The 17,539-nt window shown below is 37.6% G+C and overlaps 1 protein-coding gene across 1 annotated transcript in view; it reads right to left on the reverse strand.

Annotated features, from left to right (window-relative positions):
• Window positions 1-10,803: 10,803 nt before the first annotated feature.
• Window positions 10,804-17,539, reverse strand: part of EP300 (E1A binding protein p300) — an 88,912-nt gene continuing 82,176 nt past the window's right edge. Inside the window, exons 28-31 of the mRNA XM_070756061.1 lie at window positions 16,704-16,868; window positions 16,171-16,332; window positions 14,978-15,259; window positions 10,804-14,203 (exon numbers count right to left, since the gene is read on the reverse strand). Of these exons, the coding sequence (XP_070612162.1) occupies window positions 11,927-14,203; window positions 14,978-15,259; window positions 16,171-16,332; window positions 16,704-16,868 (2,886 nt within the window). The 3' untranslated portion in view covers window positions 10,804-11,926. The remainder of the gene's footprint in view (window positions 14,204-14,977; window positions 15,260-16,170; window positions 16,333-16,703; window positions 16,869-17,539) is intronic.

The following is a 17,539-nucleotide window of genomic DNA, read 5'->3' on the forward strand; positions in this document are numbered from 1 at the left end:
TTATTTATTTATTCATTAGATTTTTATGCCGCCCCTCTAAAGTCAGCTGTGGATTGAGGAGGATGCCCAAGTTGCGGACCCTGAGGAGGTCAAAAGTTCCCCCCCCCCAGGGTGATGGATGGACAGATGGAATTGTCCTTGGTACACACAGCCACTCTGCCTTGTTGGGGTTAAGTTTGAGCCTGCTGGCACCCATCCAGACCCTAACAGCCTCCGGACACCAGCACATCATTTCCACTGCCTCACTGAGTGCTAACAGGCTAACAGGTTCTGTCTATTGCTCCTTTTGAATATTTGCTCAGAGATAAATTGCACTAATTAGAAACATTTATATATAACTCGTAACCATTTTGCAATTACTTTTACCAGTAATTCTAGAGATTGAAATTTGACAATATTAGCTTTCTATCCCTATCTTTTAGATGGTTTCATATTTCAAAATGGGGAATGAAGTTCCTACTGTAGTGTGTTTGAACCCTCAATTTCTGTCCTGATGTCCTGCCGTAAATTTTGCCCTCCAGATCTGATGGATTATAATACAGTATTCTCCATTTTGACAAAAGACAAACACAATTTATTAGGATTGGGAACCCATTAGAAGTGCAGGTCTTTCAACGATTAGACAATAAGAGGAACATTTGCAATGTTCAAAATCACTACTCCTTTTGATTTACCTCAATATTTTATTCTTGATTCTCTTTAATCTAAGGTTTTTATAAACTTCCTCTTTGGCTAATACTTTTGTATTGTTCCTGTAATCCTTTGCCGATCCATGGGGTTAGTTTGGGCAACTACCAGTCCTGGATGTGGGGAGCTGGCCTCAACCTTCTCCACATCACGTTTCCTAGGGGAAGGAGATCCTGGAACTGGAGAGATATTCCCGAATGATTCATGTTCATTGGCTCTGCCTGAGCATTCTTCTTACCCATGGCTTGTTGGGGTGGAGGCAGCTGAGATAGTGACTGCTGAGGTATGCTAGGCCTCTGAATACCTGCTTGCATTGCATTCATGTTCTGCCTGGCTGGATTAGAGTGAACACCTTGTTGTCCTTGCATGACTTGCTGCTGCTGCATAGGAGAGCTGGGAGACCTGAGAGTCCGCAGCAGGTTTTGTAAGGCTTCCTGAGGCAGAGAACCTAGTTTTGATGGAGCCGCACCAGGTACCTGACCCATTCCTGGTTGCGGTGACTTATTCATTGGCTGTCCAGATTGGGCCATTGACATCATGGTCGGTCTTTGCATTCCTGGCTGCAGTTGCTGAGGTTGTGCCAACCCACTTTGGGCTCATGCTGGCTGCTGCTGTATTCCTGTTGAGCCAATCCCTTGATCTATATGCCCACCAGGACCTCTGGCCATCTGAGGTGGCGTTACAGTCATAGGCTGTATTGGATTCATTTGAGGCATCGGGTGTTGAATAGGAGGTGCAGATTGTGGTTGTGAAGCAGGTGGTGGTGAAGGCTGAGGCTGCGGTGTTTGAGGAGTTGGTGGCTGCTGGCCTGTTGAAGTAGTTGGTTGGCTGGTGTAGGTGAAGGCAACCCTTGTTGTTGTCCTACTATGCCTGTCCTCTGCATTCTTGCCATTGTAGGAATCATAGACACAGAGACATAATTTCTTGAGCTTATACCTTCCGTGTTCAGAAGCTCTGCTTTTATTATTATTATTATTATTATTATTATTATTATTATTATTATTATATTTGTATGCTGCCCCTCTCTGTAGACTTGCGTTTATTTTTATAGCAAATTTCCTGTGTATTCAAGTACAAAGGTCAACTGGTTAATGTATATAGACCAATCATATCAATTGCTAATTAAACAAAAGAATGTATAATTAACTTTTTTACTCTAAGCAAACAGAAAAGTGTTCAATTAACTTAGATAAACAGAGAGCTGAGTAAATAATCTTTTCATTAAGATGAGTAAATAAGTAGGTTGCATAATCAATATTTACCAAGACAGGCATTCTACATATTTTGGCAAAGATTGATAATCAACCTCCAGCCATCTTCCCCCGAAGCATCTGGGCCTGTTGTAGGCGATGCTGACGCTGTTGCTGACGAAGTTTATGTTTGATATTTAGGCAAAATGGCACTGGGCACTTGTTCTCCTGGCAGTGCTTAGCATGGTAGCAGCAAAGAGCAATGAGTTGTTTGCAAATTGGACATCCTCCATTGGTTTTGCGTTTGCAACCTTTGGTGTGCTGGACAACTCTCTTCATCTTTTGACAAGATGGCAGTGAACAGTTGGCATTGCGACACTGGCAGGCATGAACTAAAGACTGGATGCAGCGCTGGATACTCAGGCGACGTGAATCACCAGGACTCTGTTTGGTGGCTGTTGGTTGGTTGTTGCTCTCATCATCAATACCAAGGCCTGGTTTCTCCATCTTGTGTTTAATACACAAGTCACAATCCTAAACACAGAAATTATTATAGTCAGTTACTTGGAACTTTAAATCATCAGGAGTTAATTAGTTTATCAACTCTAAATAACGGTATGAATTGAGGACTACATTATTTGAGAAAATGCACCAAGGGAATCAACAGGAATCCAAATGAACAATAAAATGGGTCAAAACACGCAGAGAAGTTTGAGTTACCCAAACCCAAAAAGGCAACATTCTCATGTGAGTATAAGATATAAATACAAAATCATGTCTTCGGCAAATAACTATCTTACTCCGCCCATCTACTGTTCACCACCCTTTATCACCTGGTGATTTCCAGCTTAGAAATTCCCTAAAGCATTACATCATTTCTGACGTCTGCACACTTCTTCTATCTAATAGTCAGCATGTTCCTTTCTCACACTTTTGCACCACAAACGTTTCCTCTGAAAGCATAAACATATCCTGTTTATGACAACAGAGCAGCAGAGAAAGAAAGCTGACATGCAAAAAATACATTTTGGTTATATATAACCAAATATGTTATAATATGTCATAAAAACAGCTGTGTCATTGCTCTTGTTACATGTCCTTTTTCTTACAGGTATGAGATTCCATTTCTCACAATAGACAATTGGTAATCCGGAGATAAATCCCTTGTAACGAAACGTCAGATTGCTTGCAACAGATTGACGGAAGACAAATGAAAATATTGAACAATAAGCAATTTTCAAGAGGCTCCCGGGGATTATTGCGGGAAAAAGGGACCTACGAACCTCTACTTTGAGGGACCTACTTTCTGTCAGGTAAAAGAAATAAAGCACAGAAACCGCAGAAATAGTAAAGAGATAATTCAAGTAAGACGCTTTTTCTTCCCGCTCGTAACTATCCAAAGCAAAGATCCGCTGTAACTTTTAGAACCGAAAGTCTCGCCCAGCAGGGTGGACCAAAGTCAGCTAAATGTTTACCTTGCCTTCCTCTCTTCCGCTATCCGCCGCTATTCGGAGTGGCAAGAGGCTTCCGAGCGCGTCCTAGCCGTTTGCAGCGGCACCAATGGAGAGAGAGAGGATCGACAGGAACAGGAAGAGAAGCTGAAAGACGTCTACCAATCGCAAGCTTCCTCCTGCCCAGGGAACGCTGGGAAGGAAAGTCCTTCAAGTGTCAGTTCTGTGTGGAGAATTGTGGACTGCTGCTCCCATTTTTCTGTTCCATATCGCTGCCTATTATTGTACTAAAGGATTAATAAAAAGACTTTGCGAATTGGGGAAGTGCTATGTTTCCTCCCAGGAGGAAAAGAGCGGGTGACACTGTGTCCGCGCTTCAGCCCAAATGTCCAAATAATGTCTTAAGGGAAACTCCGAAACTGTAAACGAAACAAAACAAAACGTCTCTTTTTGCCAGCCATCTTCCAATTCTAATAGCGCCTAGGCACCCGCGGCCATATTTCCCATTTGCTACCGGTGTCACTCATCTTTGAGAGTTAAGAGGGCAGAGCTGTTTCCTCAAGTATAATTGGATATTATGGCTAATCGCTGCTTAAGGTGCCATCTATTGATCCTTTTGAATATTTCCTCAGAAATAAATTGCACTAATTAGAAACTACATTTATACATAACTCGTAACCATTTTGCAATTACTGTATTTTTACCAGTAATTCTAGAGATTGAAATTTAACAATACAGTACAGTATTAACTTTCTATCTCTATCTTTTAGATGATTTCGTTTTTCAAAATTGGGAATGAAGATCCTACTGCAGTGTGTTTGAACCCTCAATTTCGGTCCTGCTCTCCTACCCTAAATTTTGCCCAGATCTGCTGGATTATAATATTCTCCATTCTGTAAAAAAAAAACCCAAACCCAATTTATTAGGCTTAGGAACCCATTAGAAGTGCAGCTCTTTCAAGGATTAGACAATAAGAGGAACATTTGTAATGTTCAAAATCATTGCTCCTTTTGATTTACCTCAGTACAGTATCTTTTTTCTTTATTCTCTTTGGTTAAGATTTTTATAACCTTCCTCTATGGTTTAGATTTTTGTAATCTTTCTGTAATCCTTTGTTCTCCAATAGTTAATATTTTCAACCTGTGAGACTTTTTTTTTTTTTTTTGAATCCAAGTCAATTTTTTCTCATTCTCCTACTTATTCTTGGGGGATTTCAATAGTCACCAGTGCCACCCCCAAAACTTCAGAAACATTTTTACACCACTTGAACCATGTCCTCACTATTGTTCTAATGTCTTCTAGATAATTACTGGAAGATACAAAAAAGATGTTTATTAGCACTTCTTCCCTAGTGGAGGAAGAACTTCCCCTCAATTTAATTTTGGATTGCCATTTTATTATTTTCTGGTCATTGTTCTTTGGTTTTTGTACACTGCTCAAAAAAAATAAAGGGAACACTTAAACAACACAATATAACACCAAGTAAATCAAACTTCTGTGAGATCAAACTGTCAACTTAGGAAACAACACTGATTGACAATCAATTTCACATGCTGTTGTACAGAACTACCGGTAAGTACTGTATTCAATGAGAATATTTCATTCATTCAGATCTAGGATATGTTATTTGTGTGTTCTCTTTATTTTTTTGAGAAGTGTATATTTTTTTTCTCAGATTCTGTGTAAATTTCTATAAATTGCCCAGGGTCACTTAGATGGAGTTGGTGGCCACATAAATATTTAAATAAATAATGCCAATAAAGGAAAATATTTGTAGCTCAGGGTTGAAATAAGGGATCCTTCGTGCTCTCTGAGCTTGTTTGTTTTCTTGCATTACCCTAACTAACTAAATAAGAACAAAGCAAGAATTCCTGTTAGTAATTCTGCCAATTTTTTTTTGTTCCAACATTAGCTCTGGAATTGTTTTTGCTGGTTTTTCCTGCATTGTGGATGACCTAGAAGTTAATCAACTCAATAACAGCAGTATCCCAGGACTATGGGAACACAGCAGCACAATTCCAATTTGTGCTGTATATACATGATGCATATAGAAGGACTCTACAAAGGTTCTTCACCTGACATATAACAATTTTTTAATCATCTTTAGAAAAAGGACATCTTTTTCTACTCTGGAAGCAATTTTCAATCCATGTAGTGCAGCATTTCTAAGTGTTCTTTTGACAAACTATCTTGAAAACTTTGTCTCCTTGCCTTTCTATTTTGACAAGCATCCCAGGTAGGTAATTATTTCATTTTTTAAAAATGTGGCAAAACTGATGCATTTTAACAAGCTCTATCTTAACAGCCCAGACAATATTATACTGGGAAAATCCTTTAGACAGACCAAAATAATTTAGGATTTAAAGGTCAGTATCAATACACTACATTGTGCCTAGAGAAAAAATATTAACGCAGAGTATTGCTATATTGTATTATTTTTGTTCCCTGTATAGTAGCTGTTGTTTACACCAATTGCAACTTCCACATTTCAAGATGTGGAATAGTTGAATTTAAGAGAACATATTGCATACAATCTCAAAACTCTACCAGAAGCTTCACACATTTGTTAAAAAGCATGGGAAACATGATGGAACGTTGTAGGATATCACAGATCAATGACCTAAGCATCCAAACAGAAATCACTTGACATTAATATCACCCGACAGCCAAATTGGAATCACTATGAAACATCATTTTCAAGGCCACTTTCTGGCCTCATTAATAATTATTATTGGGGATTTGCTTCCAATAATTATCAAACCATGTGACATCTGTATGATAAACATTGCAACATTTTTTCTAGTTTTTTCTTATATGGCTGATCACTTGCTTAGCATATAGCAATGTCTTCTTTCATTTTTCACTATCCTACCTTGTTAAATTCACCTATGTAGAGAACTCTCTTACCAAAAGTACAAAGACTGTTTTGATTTCTAGTTTTAAATTATCCAGAGCAGAAAACTATCCTCTTACTTTTTAAGGCAGCCATTACATTATTGATAGCATCATATAAAAAATAAATGACATTACAGCCAATAAAATTTAGAGGTAAACTGTAGTAGAAAAATATGAGAACAGAATGGTATGGTATAACTGAAACAAAAACATCAATGTATATAATAATAAAAAATACACTAAAGGTACTAATGGCATCTCTACATTTTGAAGATAAATGGAGTATTGTCTTAATTCAGATCTCTGGTTTCTTATCACTAATCTCACTAATTTCACTTGGCAGTAAAGATTTGCTGTAATCATATAACTTCAAAGCTGGAAAAATGCACTAGTATCATATTTGTATGATTGTCTAGGCTTTAATTGAAGCTTGTAAAAGTGGAATTAGGTGAAGTTGTACATGATATAAAGGATATATTAATCTACAACATGCATCAATATTAAAATATGAGTATAATTGTAACTTCTTTGTTCAGCACTATAGAAGCACCAAAACAGAATAAAGACACATCTTTTGCTACTATCTGGCCTGTTCTTTCGTTTCCTCTTTCTTTTTTTAAATTTCTCTTCCGTCCTTCCTTCCTTCCTTCTTTTGTCACTTAACCTAAATGTTATTCAAGTTACTACTCTAGTAAGAAATCCTGATTTCTCCTCTTTATGCATGATATGAAATGATTGAATAACTGAAATGCAGGATAATGTAACTCTTCTTGAAAAGACAGCCAAAACCTACCAGAGATGTTTAATTCAAAATTGTCATGGAAGTTATGATTAATACATTGTCTTTTCAATTCTTCAATTCAATTTTTCTCTAAAAATAATTTATATACAAAGGATAGCAGATTATATATAAAAGCAAAACTAAAAAGATTCTCATCTTGCCTCATTTTAAAATTCAAATAAAGAAGCAGATTTACAAGTAATAGGGGCTATTAGCCAAGATCTACCAAATGGTGTGTTCTGTTGAAATTATTTAAATGTTTCCTATTTGGAATACATTTTTAATAGCCAAAAAGAATCAAGTCTTTTCATACAGAAACTTTAAATGTCAGCTGCATTGCAAGCCCAGGGATATCTATCTATTATTGCTGTAATTGGGAATATAAAATGTGAGTTGTTGCAAGTCCCTCAAAGATCTACCAATACGTATAAAGGACGATCCAAAAATCAAGTCCATAGACAATTTATTATATTACATTAAATATTCAAACTGGTTGTCATATGACATGGAGGACTCCTAAGTACTTTAACATTTTCGCTGGAAGAAAAAAATATGACTTTTGATACACCATTATCATATTTCATTCTCATTCCACTGTTGTTTAGAAATGTTATGAAGACCCAGCACTCCACCAAAGCTTTTGACAGACCTTTCAGTTCATTGCACTTGCCATCTTTTGTGTTTTACTGTAAATTTCAGTTTGATTTTGGCGAGTTGCTCAGTCACTGAGAATCAGGTGGCATCCAAGTTTAAATCTTAATAATAACCTACCTTTTGCCTACCAAGTAGCTTGTCAGATGCCAAAAATTCTTAATCAATATGGTGGTAATAGTATCATTGATTTTGTAGAAGAGTGGGAGGATACAGTAGTTCCCCTATCTTTAGACAGTGAATTCTTTAGGAACAACTTCATGATTAGATATACATTGTCTGGATACAACCTGATATGCAAATCAGAACTCAGCTCAGTTGTTTTTACCAACAATAATAAACCTTTAGGAATTAAAATCCATTCCTTTGGAGTATGCTCCCAAGAAATCATGTCCAGTTGTTCGGCAGTGTTAATTTTTACACCTACCAAGAGTCCAAATTCCATACTGGCAAGTTCCATACTGGCAACTCCTCCTTCCAGAAGTTGATATATTCTATTTCTACCTCAATGTCAGAGCAATTAAAGCTCATGAATAGTCCCATGCAGAGACAAGAGTCCTCAAAGTTGTGCTATTTTTAAAAACCTGGACTCAGGTATAATCTTTTATATAATTTGGAAATATCTACTTATACCTTATTTGGATTACCTCAGGATGCTGGAAACAATATACCGGTAGATGTTAGACTAGGTATCAATCCAGACATGAAATTTATGTAGATTTGCAACTGCAGTATTCAGCACTGTTTATTTTTGTCTTCTACTTTCACTATCTTTTATTGAATTTTAGAGCTAAATTCCATAGATAAAGGGGAAGGTTCATTATTTTGTAAGGCAATGGTCCATTAGAGTTGGGCAGCCAATAAATTAAAATAAAAAATTAGTATCAATATGAATAATTCCTAAAATTATTGATTACAATATTTAATGGCAATTCTTAGTAAATGGGGCATTTGCAATGTTACATCCTCTGTAATGACATATCTTCCTAAATATACAAGGTGTATTTGGAAATCTTTTTAAAAATAAATAATCCCACTGACATTTGATGAGGTATTATCCAATACCTCAAAGACATGTGATTCACATGTAATTATTTTTCAATTCAACAATGCATCCTAGGCACCTATTAAATTAATTATTGATTTAATACTAATTTTGATTTAGAGATACAGTAGCTCTGCATGTGATATGTTTTCATAACAAACAAAAATATCTGATCTTGGGTATAATAAAAAAATAGATGTAACTTTTTGTATAGCTTTTAGCTGGGAAGTATACAAATTACTTTACAATGAAATGCTAAACATTTGTGAATGAAATGTAAACATTTTTTGTAAAAAACACGTCTGTGATCTGCAACACAAAATAATACTTCAACCTAAAGATGTCTAAGTAAGCTTCTGAATTTAGTTGTTACCATGAAAGACAATGGAGCCTTCAGATGGAATAGCTCCATCTTTCTACATTAGCCAGAAACATAATTAAAATTTAGTCCAGTTGAACTAAGAAGTGCCACATATTTAATTATTTTAAGGGAACATTTTTCCTTGCTAATTGTAATTAAACCCTAAAGATAGCATGATATAAATCCTACATCCATTGACAGAACAGATTAAGACTACTATAAACCCTTTTAAAAATATGGAACCAGTGAGATCGGTTTATATAGCTATTAGATTTAAGCTTCCAAATAAAGCATGCAGAAGGAAGGAATTTATATAGATAAAATGAAGCAATAATTTACAGGTAGTCCCTAAACTATGATTAATGGAGTCTGGCATTTCTGTTGTATGTCATGGCAGTTAAGTTTTAGCACCCATATGATCGACCTTGATTTTACATTTTTTTGTAGCAGTTGTTACAAGAACCCATTTTCCACAATGGGCATTTTGGGGGCAGAAACTGTATATAAATGCTGGTTTCTGGCAAAAACATGTAGAAAGTCAGTCACGTGACTGCAGTATGCTGCAGACAGCTGTACTGGCTATAGAGTTCCAAAAAATGTCAACATCACCGGATTGCATGGACTGACCAACAGAACTTCAAATTCAGGTCATAAGTACCTTGGGGGTGGGGGTGCAATAATGTTTAATAAATCTATTCTAACAAATACGAAAGATAAATTTGGCAAAATAGTTATTCACCCAAGTTATACTAAGCACCATTTTAAATTATTGAATTTTGATACTACAGACCATTGCAGGTGTACAATTTAACATATCCTATGTGAGTTATATTTGTACTAGGAATTGTATGTTCCCATTTTCTCTTTTCTGGTAGTATTTTCATATTAAACTTATCTGTATCCCTTTATCTTTACTTAATATTCAATTGCTAATGCTGTAATTTGCTAATCTAAGATGACACTGGTCATTCCAAGGGAGGACCCAAAATAAGAGCCTGACCATAATTTTGAACCAATCTAGAAATGGATACAAGGCACCATATATAATTTAGAAGACCTTATCTTTACCAGCACATGTTGACATCAAGATGACAGAATTTTCATGTTAATACAAGACAATGCAAAAACTTCCTCAGATTCTCACGTCTGCCTACATCAGAAGAAATCAAGGTGTATCTTTAGAGTCCTTGCATAACAGATGTGTAGCTAAGAATTATTTACTCCATTTAGGTGAGCGGGCATAAAAAGCTTCAAAATAAAAAACTGCTGTTCTTGGTGAAGGATGTGTCAAAGCATTTGCATAATTAAAATCCGAAACAGCTGGAATGGTCAAAATGTGTCTAAAATGTTCATAACTTTCAATACTCTTGAATCAGAGTGCAAAGCAATTTTCTGTATTACAGAAAAGTAAGCCTGCACACTTCAAAAAACCTGCACACTGAACATGTTTGCTTGAGACTGAAGTGCAACCAAGTAAAATATGCAATTAGCATCCTACTTTTGTATTGAAAATGTCTGTACTTTTCAAAGCACAAATAAAAGCACATACAAAGGCACACCAAAATGGACATTCATAATCTTCATTACAGTCTAAAATACCCACCTTTAAAAAAGATTAAACACAAGTATATTTACATGGATTGATTTCCATAGGTTGTCTGTAAAAGCATACCATCTTCTTTCCCCATTGTAAAATAAGCACCAACCGTAGGGAAAAGAAGAAGGGAAGCATAAAAAACCAGTCTGTCTCACACAGTTTATTTAACAATAGGTAATAAGAAATCAATTAACAGTCTATACAGTGATCGAAAGTTCATATTTATAAGTAATCAACTTTAATTGCATGATTTACAACATTTGAGGGTTTTTTGCTTTCTATTTTCAAGTTTTACAGAAAATGGAAGAGGAGAAAAAAGGGAAGGAGGGGAAAGAGAAAGCAAGCATAAAGAAGAAACCCCAGGGATTTTCACTCAGGTTAAAATTTGACCCTTGGAATAGTTTCTTACCCTCTTTAGTTTTTTCCTTTGTTAGATGTAAAAATAACAAAAAAATCTTTCAGGAAAACAAACCACAATATATATACTACATCCATTTGGCAGCTGCCCCCATATATTTGCAAAAAAGTTTTCTTTTCTACATGTACAAATTTTAATACTTGAAGTTTAAGCTCAGACTCTGGTATAGAAAATTCTTGGAGGACAAAAGTAGACTTCGGAGGGGAGACTGGATTTCTTAATATTTTTTTACAGTTTTTAAAAGAATTGACATCTTTCCAACCAAGGAAGAAAATTGGTATTTATCTTTAATATATATTTATATATATATTTATATATATATATATATGCACTGTAATTTTAAAGCAACATTCACCTTTTTGTCCTCCAGTTTAGGTAATGTTCTTTTTTTTTGTTTTCATTGTTTTTGCAGTAGACAAGAGGAAAACCAGAATAGGGAAAAGTTAACCATTTGCTCAGTAAATTATAACTATCAATATTACATATTTTCATTAATTTAAAAAAAATAAAACCTATTGGAGGCTAGTGAAGGAAGTCATTTGGTCAGCAGCCAAACAACTATCCACTCCCAAGCACCTCCCCAACGCACGCGAAGGGAAAACAAAAACAAAAAAAAAAGGACTGGTTACAGTCCCAGCCATAACAAAAATATATTTCTTTGTATTCCATTGTCCCCCATTTCAGTTGGGGTTTTTTTTGTTTGTTTTTAAAACCACAAACTATTGTTGCAGATTTCAGGTGTATTCCAGGGAAAATGTTCTGCTAAGAAAGATTCAAAAAATTGTCTTCAGTACAAAACGTCTTGTGAAAATAAGTTTTTTTTTTTGCTCCCAAAATGCTACAATGAATCTTAGCGTATGTCTAGTGTACTCTGTGAAAGATTTGAATTTAAGTCTGAATTATCTGAGCTGAGTCCCAGTTCTGTGGCACCTGCACCATGGAGCCCTGCCATGCCTGGATTACTAGCAAGCTGAGAAAGCATTGCACTCTGGTCCGAGCTGGCAAAGTGCCCTTGATCCATGGGGTTAGCCTGGGCAGCTACCAGTCCTGGATGTGGGGAGCTGGTCTGTGGGGAAACGTGATGTGGAGAAGGTTGAGGCTGCATCCGAGGGGAAGGGCTGGAGTGGGGTGGCTGGGATTGGGGGCGTGGTGAGGGGACAGGCTGTGGAGAACGAACTTGATTGGTAAGCGATGATGGAATCTGTTGACCTTGTAAGTGTGGGGACTGGGCCTGATTAGGAAGCATGTGTTGTTGAGGACTCATAGGATTCGGTTGCGCTGGGGATCCAATTTGCTGTTGGAGTAATCGCTGTTGGTAAACCTGCTGCAAATTTGATCCTGTGTCTGCACTCATGGCCTGAGGAAGCTGGCTCATCTGTCCCATATTTCCTTGCTGCAACTGCTGCATATGATGCTGCATTCGCTGCTGCTGCTGCTGCTGCTGATACCCAACTCCTTGAGGCTGCTGGAACTGGTTATGATTGGCTATGCCAGGACCTAAATTGGGCCCCGTTCCTTGTTGCTGCTGCTGCTGCTGTTGCTGTTGCTGCTGCCGCTGTTGTTCAATCATCTGTCGTCTTAGCAAGAGATCCCGGAACTGGGGAGATATCCCCGAATGATTCATGTTCATTGGCTGTGCCTGAGGATTCATCCCACCCATGGCTTGCTGGGGTGGAGGCTGCTGAGGCGGTGACTGCTGAGGCATGCTAGGCCTCTGGACACCTGCTTGCATTGGATTCATGTTCTGCATGGCTGGATTTGAGTGAACACCTTGTTGTCCTTGCATGACCTGCTGCTGCTGCTGCTGCTGTTGCTGCTGCTGCAGACCTGGCTGGCCCTGAGGCATTCCAGGCTGTCCCGGCATGCCTTGCGGATTTGGGTTACCCGCATACTTGGCAGCTCGCTGCTTAATGAAAGCAGCTAACAACTGAGGGTTTGAATGCAAGATGTTAAGCACCTGCTGCTGCTGCATGGGGGAGCTGGGAGACCTGAGAGTCCGCAGCAGGTTTTGTAAGGCTGCCTGAGGCAGAGAGCCTGGTTTTGATGGAGCCGTACCAGGAACCTGACCCATTCCTGGTTGTGGTGACATATTCATTGGCTGTCCAGACTGGGCCATTGACATCATGGTCGGTCTTTGCATTCCTGGCTGCATTTGCTGAGGTTGTGCCAACCCACTTTGGGCCCATGCTGGCTGCTGCTGTATTCCTGTTGATCCCATCCCTTGATCTATGTGCCCACCAGGACCTCTGGCCATCTGAGGTGGCGTTACACTCATAGGCTGTATTGGATTCATTTGAGGCATCGGGTGTTGAATAGGCCTCTGGAAGATTGGAACATGAGCCATCTGCCGTTGGTGATCTGCTACTCGTTGTATCTGCATGGCTATTTCCACGGCAGCTGCAGGAGGACCTTGGATAGGTGGTTGAACAGTCTGAGGCGTTGTTGGAGGAGTTACCTGGCCCCCTGCCTTGCCTTGAGACACAGCACCAGGAGGCTGAGTTCTTGCAATGTTATATGGAGGCATGTTATTAGGAGGCGCAGATTGTGGTTGTGAAGCAGGCTGTGGTGGAGGCTGAGGCTGCGGTGTTTGAGGAGTTGGTGGCTGCTGGCCTGTTGGAGTAGTTGGTGTGGCTGGTGTAGGTGAAGGCAACCCTTGCTGTTGTCCTACTATGCCTGTCCTCTGCATGCTTGCCATCCTCCTCCGGAGCATCTGAGCCTGTTGTAGGCGATGTTGAAGCTGTTGCTGACGAAGTTTATGTTTGATATTTAGGCAAAATGGCACTGGGCACTTGTTCTCCTGGCAGTGCTTAGCATGGTAGCAGCAAAGAGCAATGAGTTGTTTGCAAATTGGACATCCTCCATTGGTTTTGCGTTTGCAACCTTTGGTGTGCTGGACAACTCTCTTCATCTTTTGACAAGATGGCAGTGAACAGTTGGCATTGCGACACTGGCAGGCATGAACTAAAGACTGGATGCAGCGCTGGATACTCAGGCGACGTGAATCACCAGGACTCTGAGTGGTGGCTGTCTGTTGATTGTTGCTCTCATCATCAATACCAAGGCCCAGTTTCTCCATCTTGTGCTCATGGTTTTTAGTGTTATAGCAGGTAATGCACAAGTCATAATCCTAAACACAAAAATTATTATAGTCAGTTACTTGGAACTTTAAATCAAAAGTTAATTAGTTTATCAACTCTTAAAATAAATGAATTGAAGATGATATTATTTATGTTCTACCAATTTCAATATGGTAATAGTTAAGTTATCTAACAAAAGAAATTATTGTATTTTATGCAAATAAGCATCTTTGCATGCTATCAGAAAAGCCTATTAAAATAGGCATAAGTAAAAAATTGGCCAACTTAACCAAATGCTTACCATAATGAATAGAATATCAAAACTATACAGCGAAGGCCATAGAAAGTAATAATGCACTGGTACTAATATACAAAGAATCACAAGTCAAGGGCTTTCTCCTATTTCATATTGATGTAGTCTTATATGTATAAGCCTATGGAATTCTTGGGTAAATAATAGCAAAAGAAATAGTACTTAGACTTATATACCACTTTATAATGCTTTAAAATCCTCTCTAAGCCGTTTACAGAGTCAGCATTTAGCCCTCAACAATCTGGGCTCTCATTTTACCAAGGATGGAAGGCTGAATCAACCTTGAGCCCATGAGAATCAAACTGCTGAACTGCTGGCTGCTGGATTCCTAACCTTTCCTGGATCTCTGTCATATTGTAAAGTTACTAAGTAGAGATGAGTTATTTTGAGATGACAGAGGTACCTATATATTTATTATCCAATGATTAAGCACATGCAAGGAAAACTAGCAGGCAAAAGAAATGCCTGAAATACAAGTTTAATCAGCTGCTTTACTATAGGTTAGGCATACCTCACAAACAGTGCAGTGCCATCTTGTCTCCACATGGTGCTTGCATTCATTGCAGGTGTACACAAAACGGTCCTGGCTCTGTGTATGGAGCTCCACTAGCATACACATTGTTGACCACATTGCTCTTCGTAGTGAGGAAAATTCAAGATGTTTGTCTCTAGCAAGGGTAAGGAAAGCATCACGCCCATCCATTAAGTCACATGGAATAAGTGGGTCAGGTTCAGTGATAGGAGGCAGAGAATTGGCTTGAGGACCAGCAATGAGACGGATCACAAAGAATACCTGTAAAAGAGACAGGCCTATTTTAGGTTCTCGTCTAAGCTACATTCTTTAAATATAGAATATTTAATAGTTTATGCTTTTAATATCAATGTTAAATGTTTGTATAGGTAACAGGTACCAGACAAAGGCTTTACTTTAAAAAAAAAATCAAATGCTTATTATAGTAGTAATATAATTTGCAGCAATTCTTCTACCATGTACTAACTAAACACTGAAATGCAGTCATTTAGTTTTCTTTAGTGATCCAGTTATAATCTATGGCAAGTAGTTGGTAGTACAAGTGAATGAGGGCTTAGCTAAAACGTGATTTTATTTCATCTTACCTGGAAATGGTAAATTATTGGTTGAATGTATATAGAACAAGTTGGAGCCAAAAAAATGTCATTTTACAACTTTACACTGTGTGAATCCAGGCAACATTTCATTAGTTAATAGGGGAAAAGGTGTCAAACAATATCTGTTATTTACATAAAACATAATTTTATTTTCTGAACATAATCAATTCACAACATATGACTTTGGTGACTTTATTAATGGGTTATTTTAATCTGATTGAATGAATTGTGGGATAGGCTGTTTCCCCCCATTATATATCTCACACTTTTTTTTCTTATATGTGCTTTAGACTGTAAGCCCATGAATATATTTTATACTGCACTCCTATTCTACAATTTGGCAAAAATAGTCAGTATCTTAGATACGTGTAATAGTAGTGCTTTAAAAAGCCACACAAAGTTATTAGTTTCTAAAAAGCAAATAATACTCTTCTTGCTTCGTCATTAGCAAGCTCAAGAGCATGCTTCATCGTCTTTTTAGTTTCACTTGCCAACTTTGTCTTACATTTCTTTCACCAACCCCTCCCTTCCAAATTCATTTTAGGAGGCCCCAGAAATGTTTACTTCGCTTCTTACCTCTTTGTGCTTTTCCATAGTGGCATAGAGTTTCTGGGAAAGATCATTGGAGACATTGGGCATGCCTGGCTTCTTTTTGTTACCACGGCTTAAACTGCTCTTATTTTTACTGGTCTTCTTATTGTTTTTCTTTTTGGCATTTTTACTATCCCCTTTGCTAACCTGAAAATGAACATAATGAAGTTTGAGAGTAGCAAACTAAATTTTATTTAAGCTCTTACTCTTCCCAAGAATCAGTTCAAGAAAACCTTCATTAATTCAGCCCAGACCTTATGAAAGAGCCAAAGAAGACTTATAACCATGTGTTAATCTCACTATAACAAGATTGGGAACAGTGGCACATGGAACATCCTTCTAGTCATTTTAATGTTATCCCCGAATTAAGTAAAGTGCCTCTGGTTGAGCCTAAGTCACTTGCTTCTCTGCATCAATTAATTTATCAACATTTCTGGAGCAAAATATATCATTTAATTTCTCTACTTTTGCATTTTAAAATGTCAGAGATGAATTTTTGATAGAAGCTATTTTCTTACATCAGTGCTCTCATTGCTAGTATTCTCTTCCCTTTTCCTCTCTTCCTCTTCTTGCTCTAATTCCTTAATGCTCTCTTCTAGAACATTTGGCCAGAAATCTCCTTCAAAGTAGGGCAGTTCTTTTGCACTTGTTAGACGGTCTTCTGTGGCTTGCTTAAAAATGTCCTGCAACACAAAATATTTTTCAGCACACGTTTAATAATGTGACAACAATAAAATAGTTTTCAATTTTTAATTTTTGTTACTTTTAAAATAATAGGAAAAGTAAAAGCAAACAAAACAGACAGACGTTGTAAAAATGTATTGTAAATACATAACAAGTTCTTAAAAATAAATGAAAAACACAACAGAAAAATAAAATGTAAAAAAAACCCTTTCTCTTATATACAGTACATATACACGCAAAGTGTTTGACCCTGCAGTATTTTTGGCTTCTGAAATACTGAAACCTGAGATACTAGAACAACTTGTTAAACGTTTAAAATTTTTGAAAAATTCCTATTATTGATTTTTATCAATAATTGTTTTAAATCAGTCAATTTGATATGCAGACATTAACACTTTTGAATTAATTCCACAAATCCAGTGTCCGATGGTCATGGAGCACACTTTTTGACCCAAGGAACGAGGCAAGAAGGCTACTAAAAGTGCCTCCGTTCTTCTAAACTGTCAAGTCCGATCAATGTATATGTGTCAGGCTCTCCAGACGCCCAGTGTAAAGTCTCTCTGATGGGTGAGACAGTTTGGCACAAAAGGTGGGTAAAATCAACTCCTGTGAATGCTTGAATGGTTCATAAGGAGGCCCTGTCAGAGACTGTAACACACAGGGAATGTCT

The sequence above is a fragment of the Erythrolamprus reginae genome, chromosome 6, assembly GCF_031021105.1.
Source record: "Erythrolamprus reginae isolate rEryReg1 chromosome 6, rEryReg1.hap1, whole genome shotgun sequence".
In the NCBI taxonomy this organism is placed as follows: Eukaryota; Metazoa; Chordata; class Lepidosauria; order Squamata; family Dipsadidae; genus Erythrolamprus; species Erythrolamprus reginae.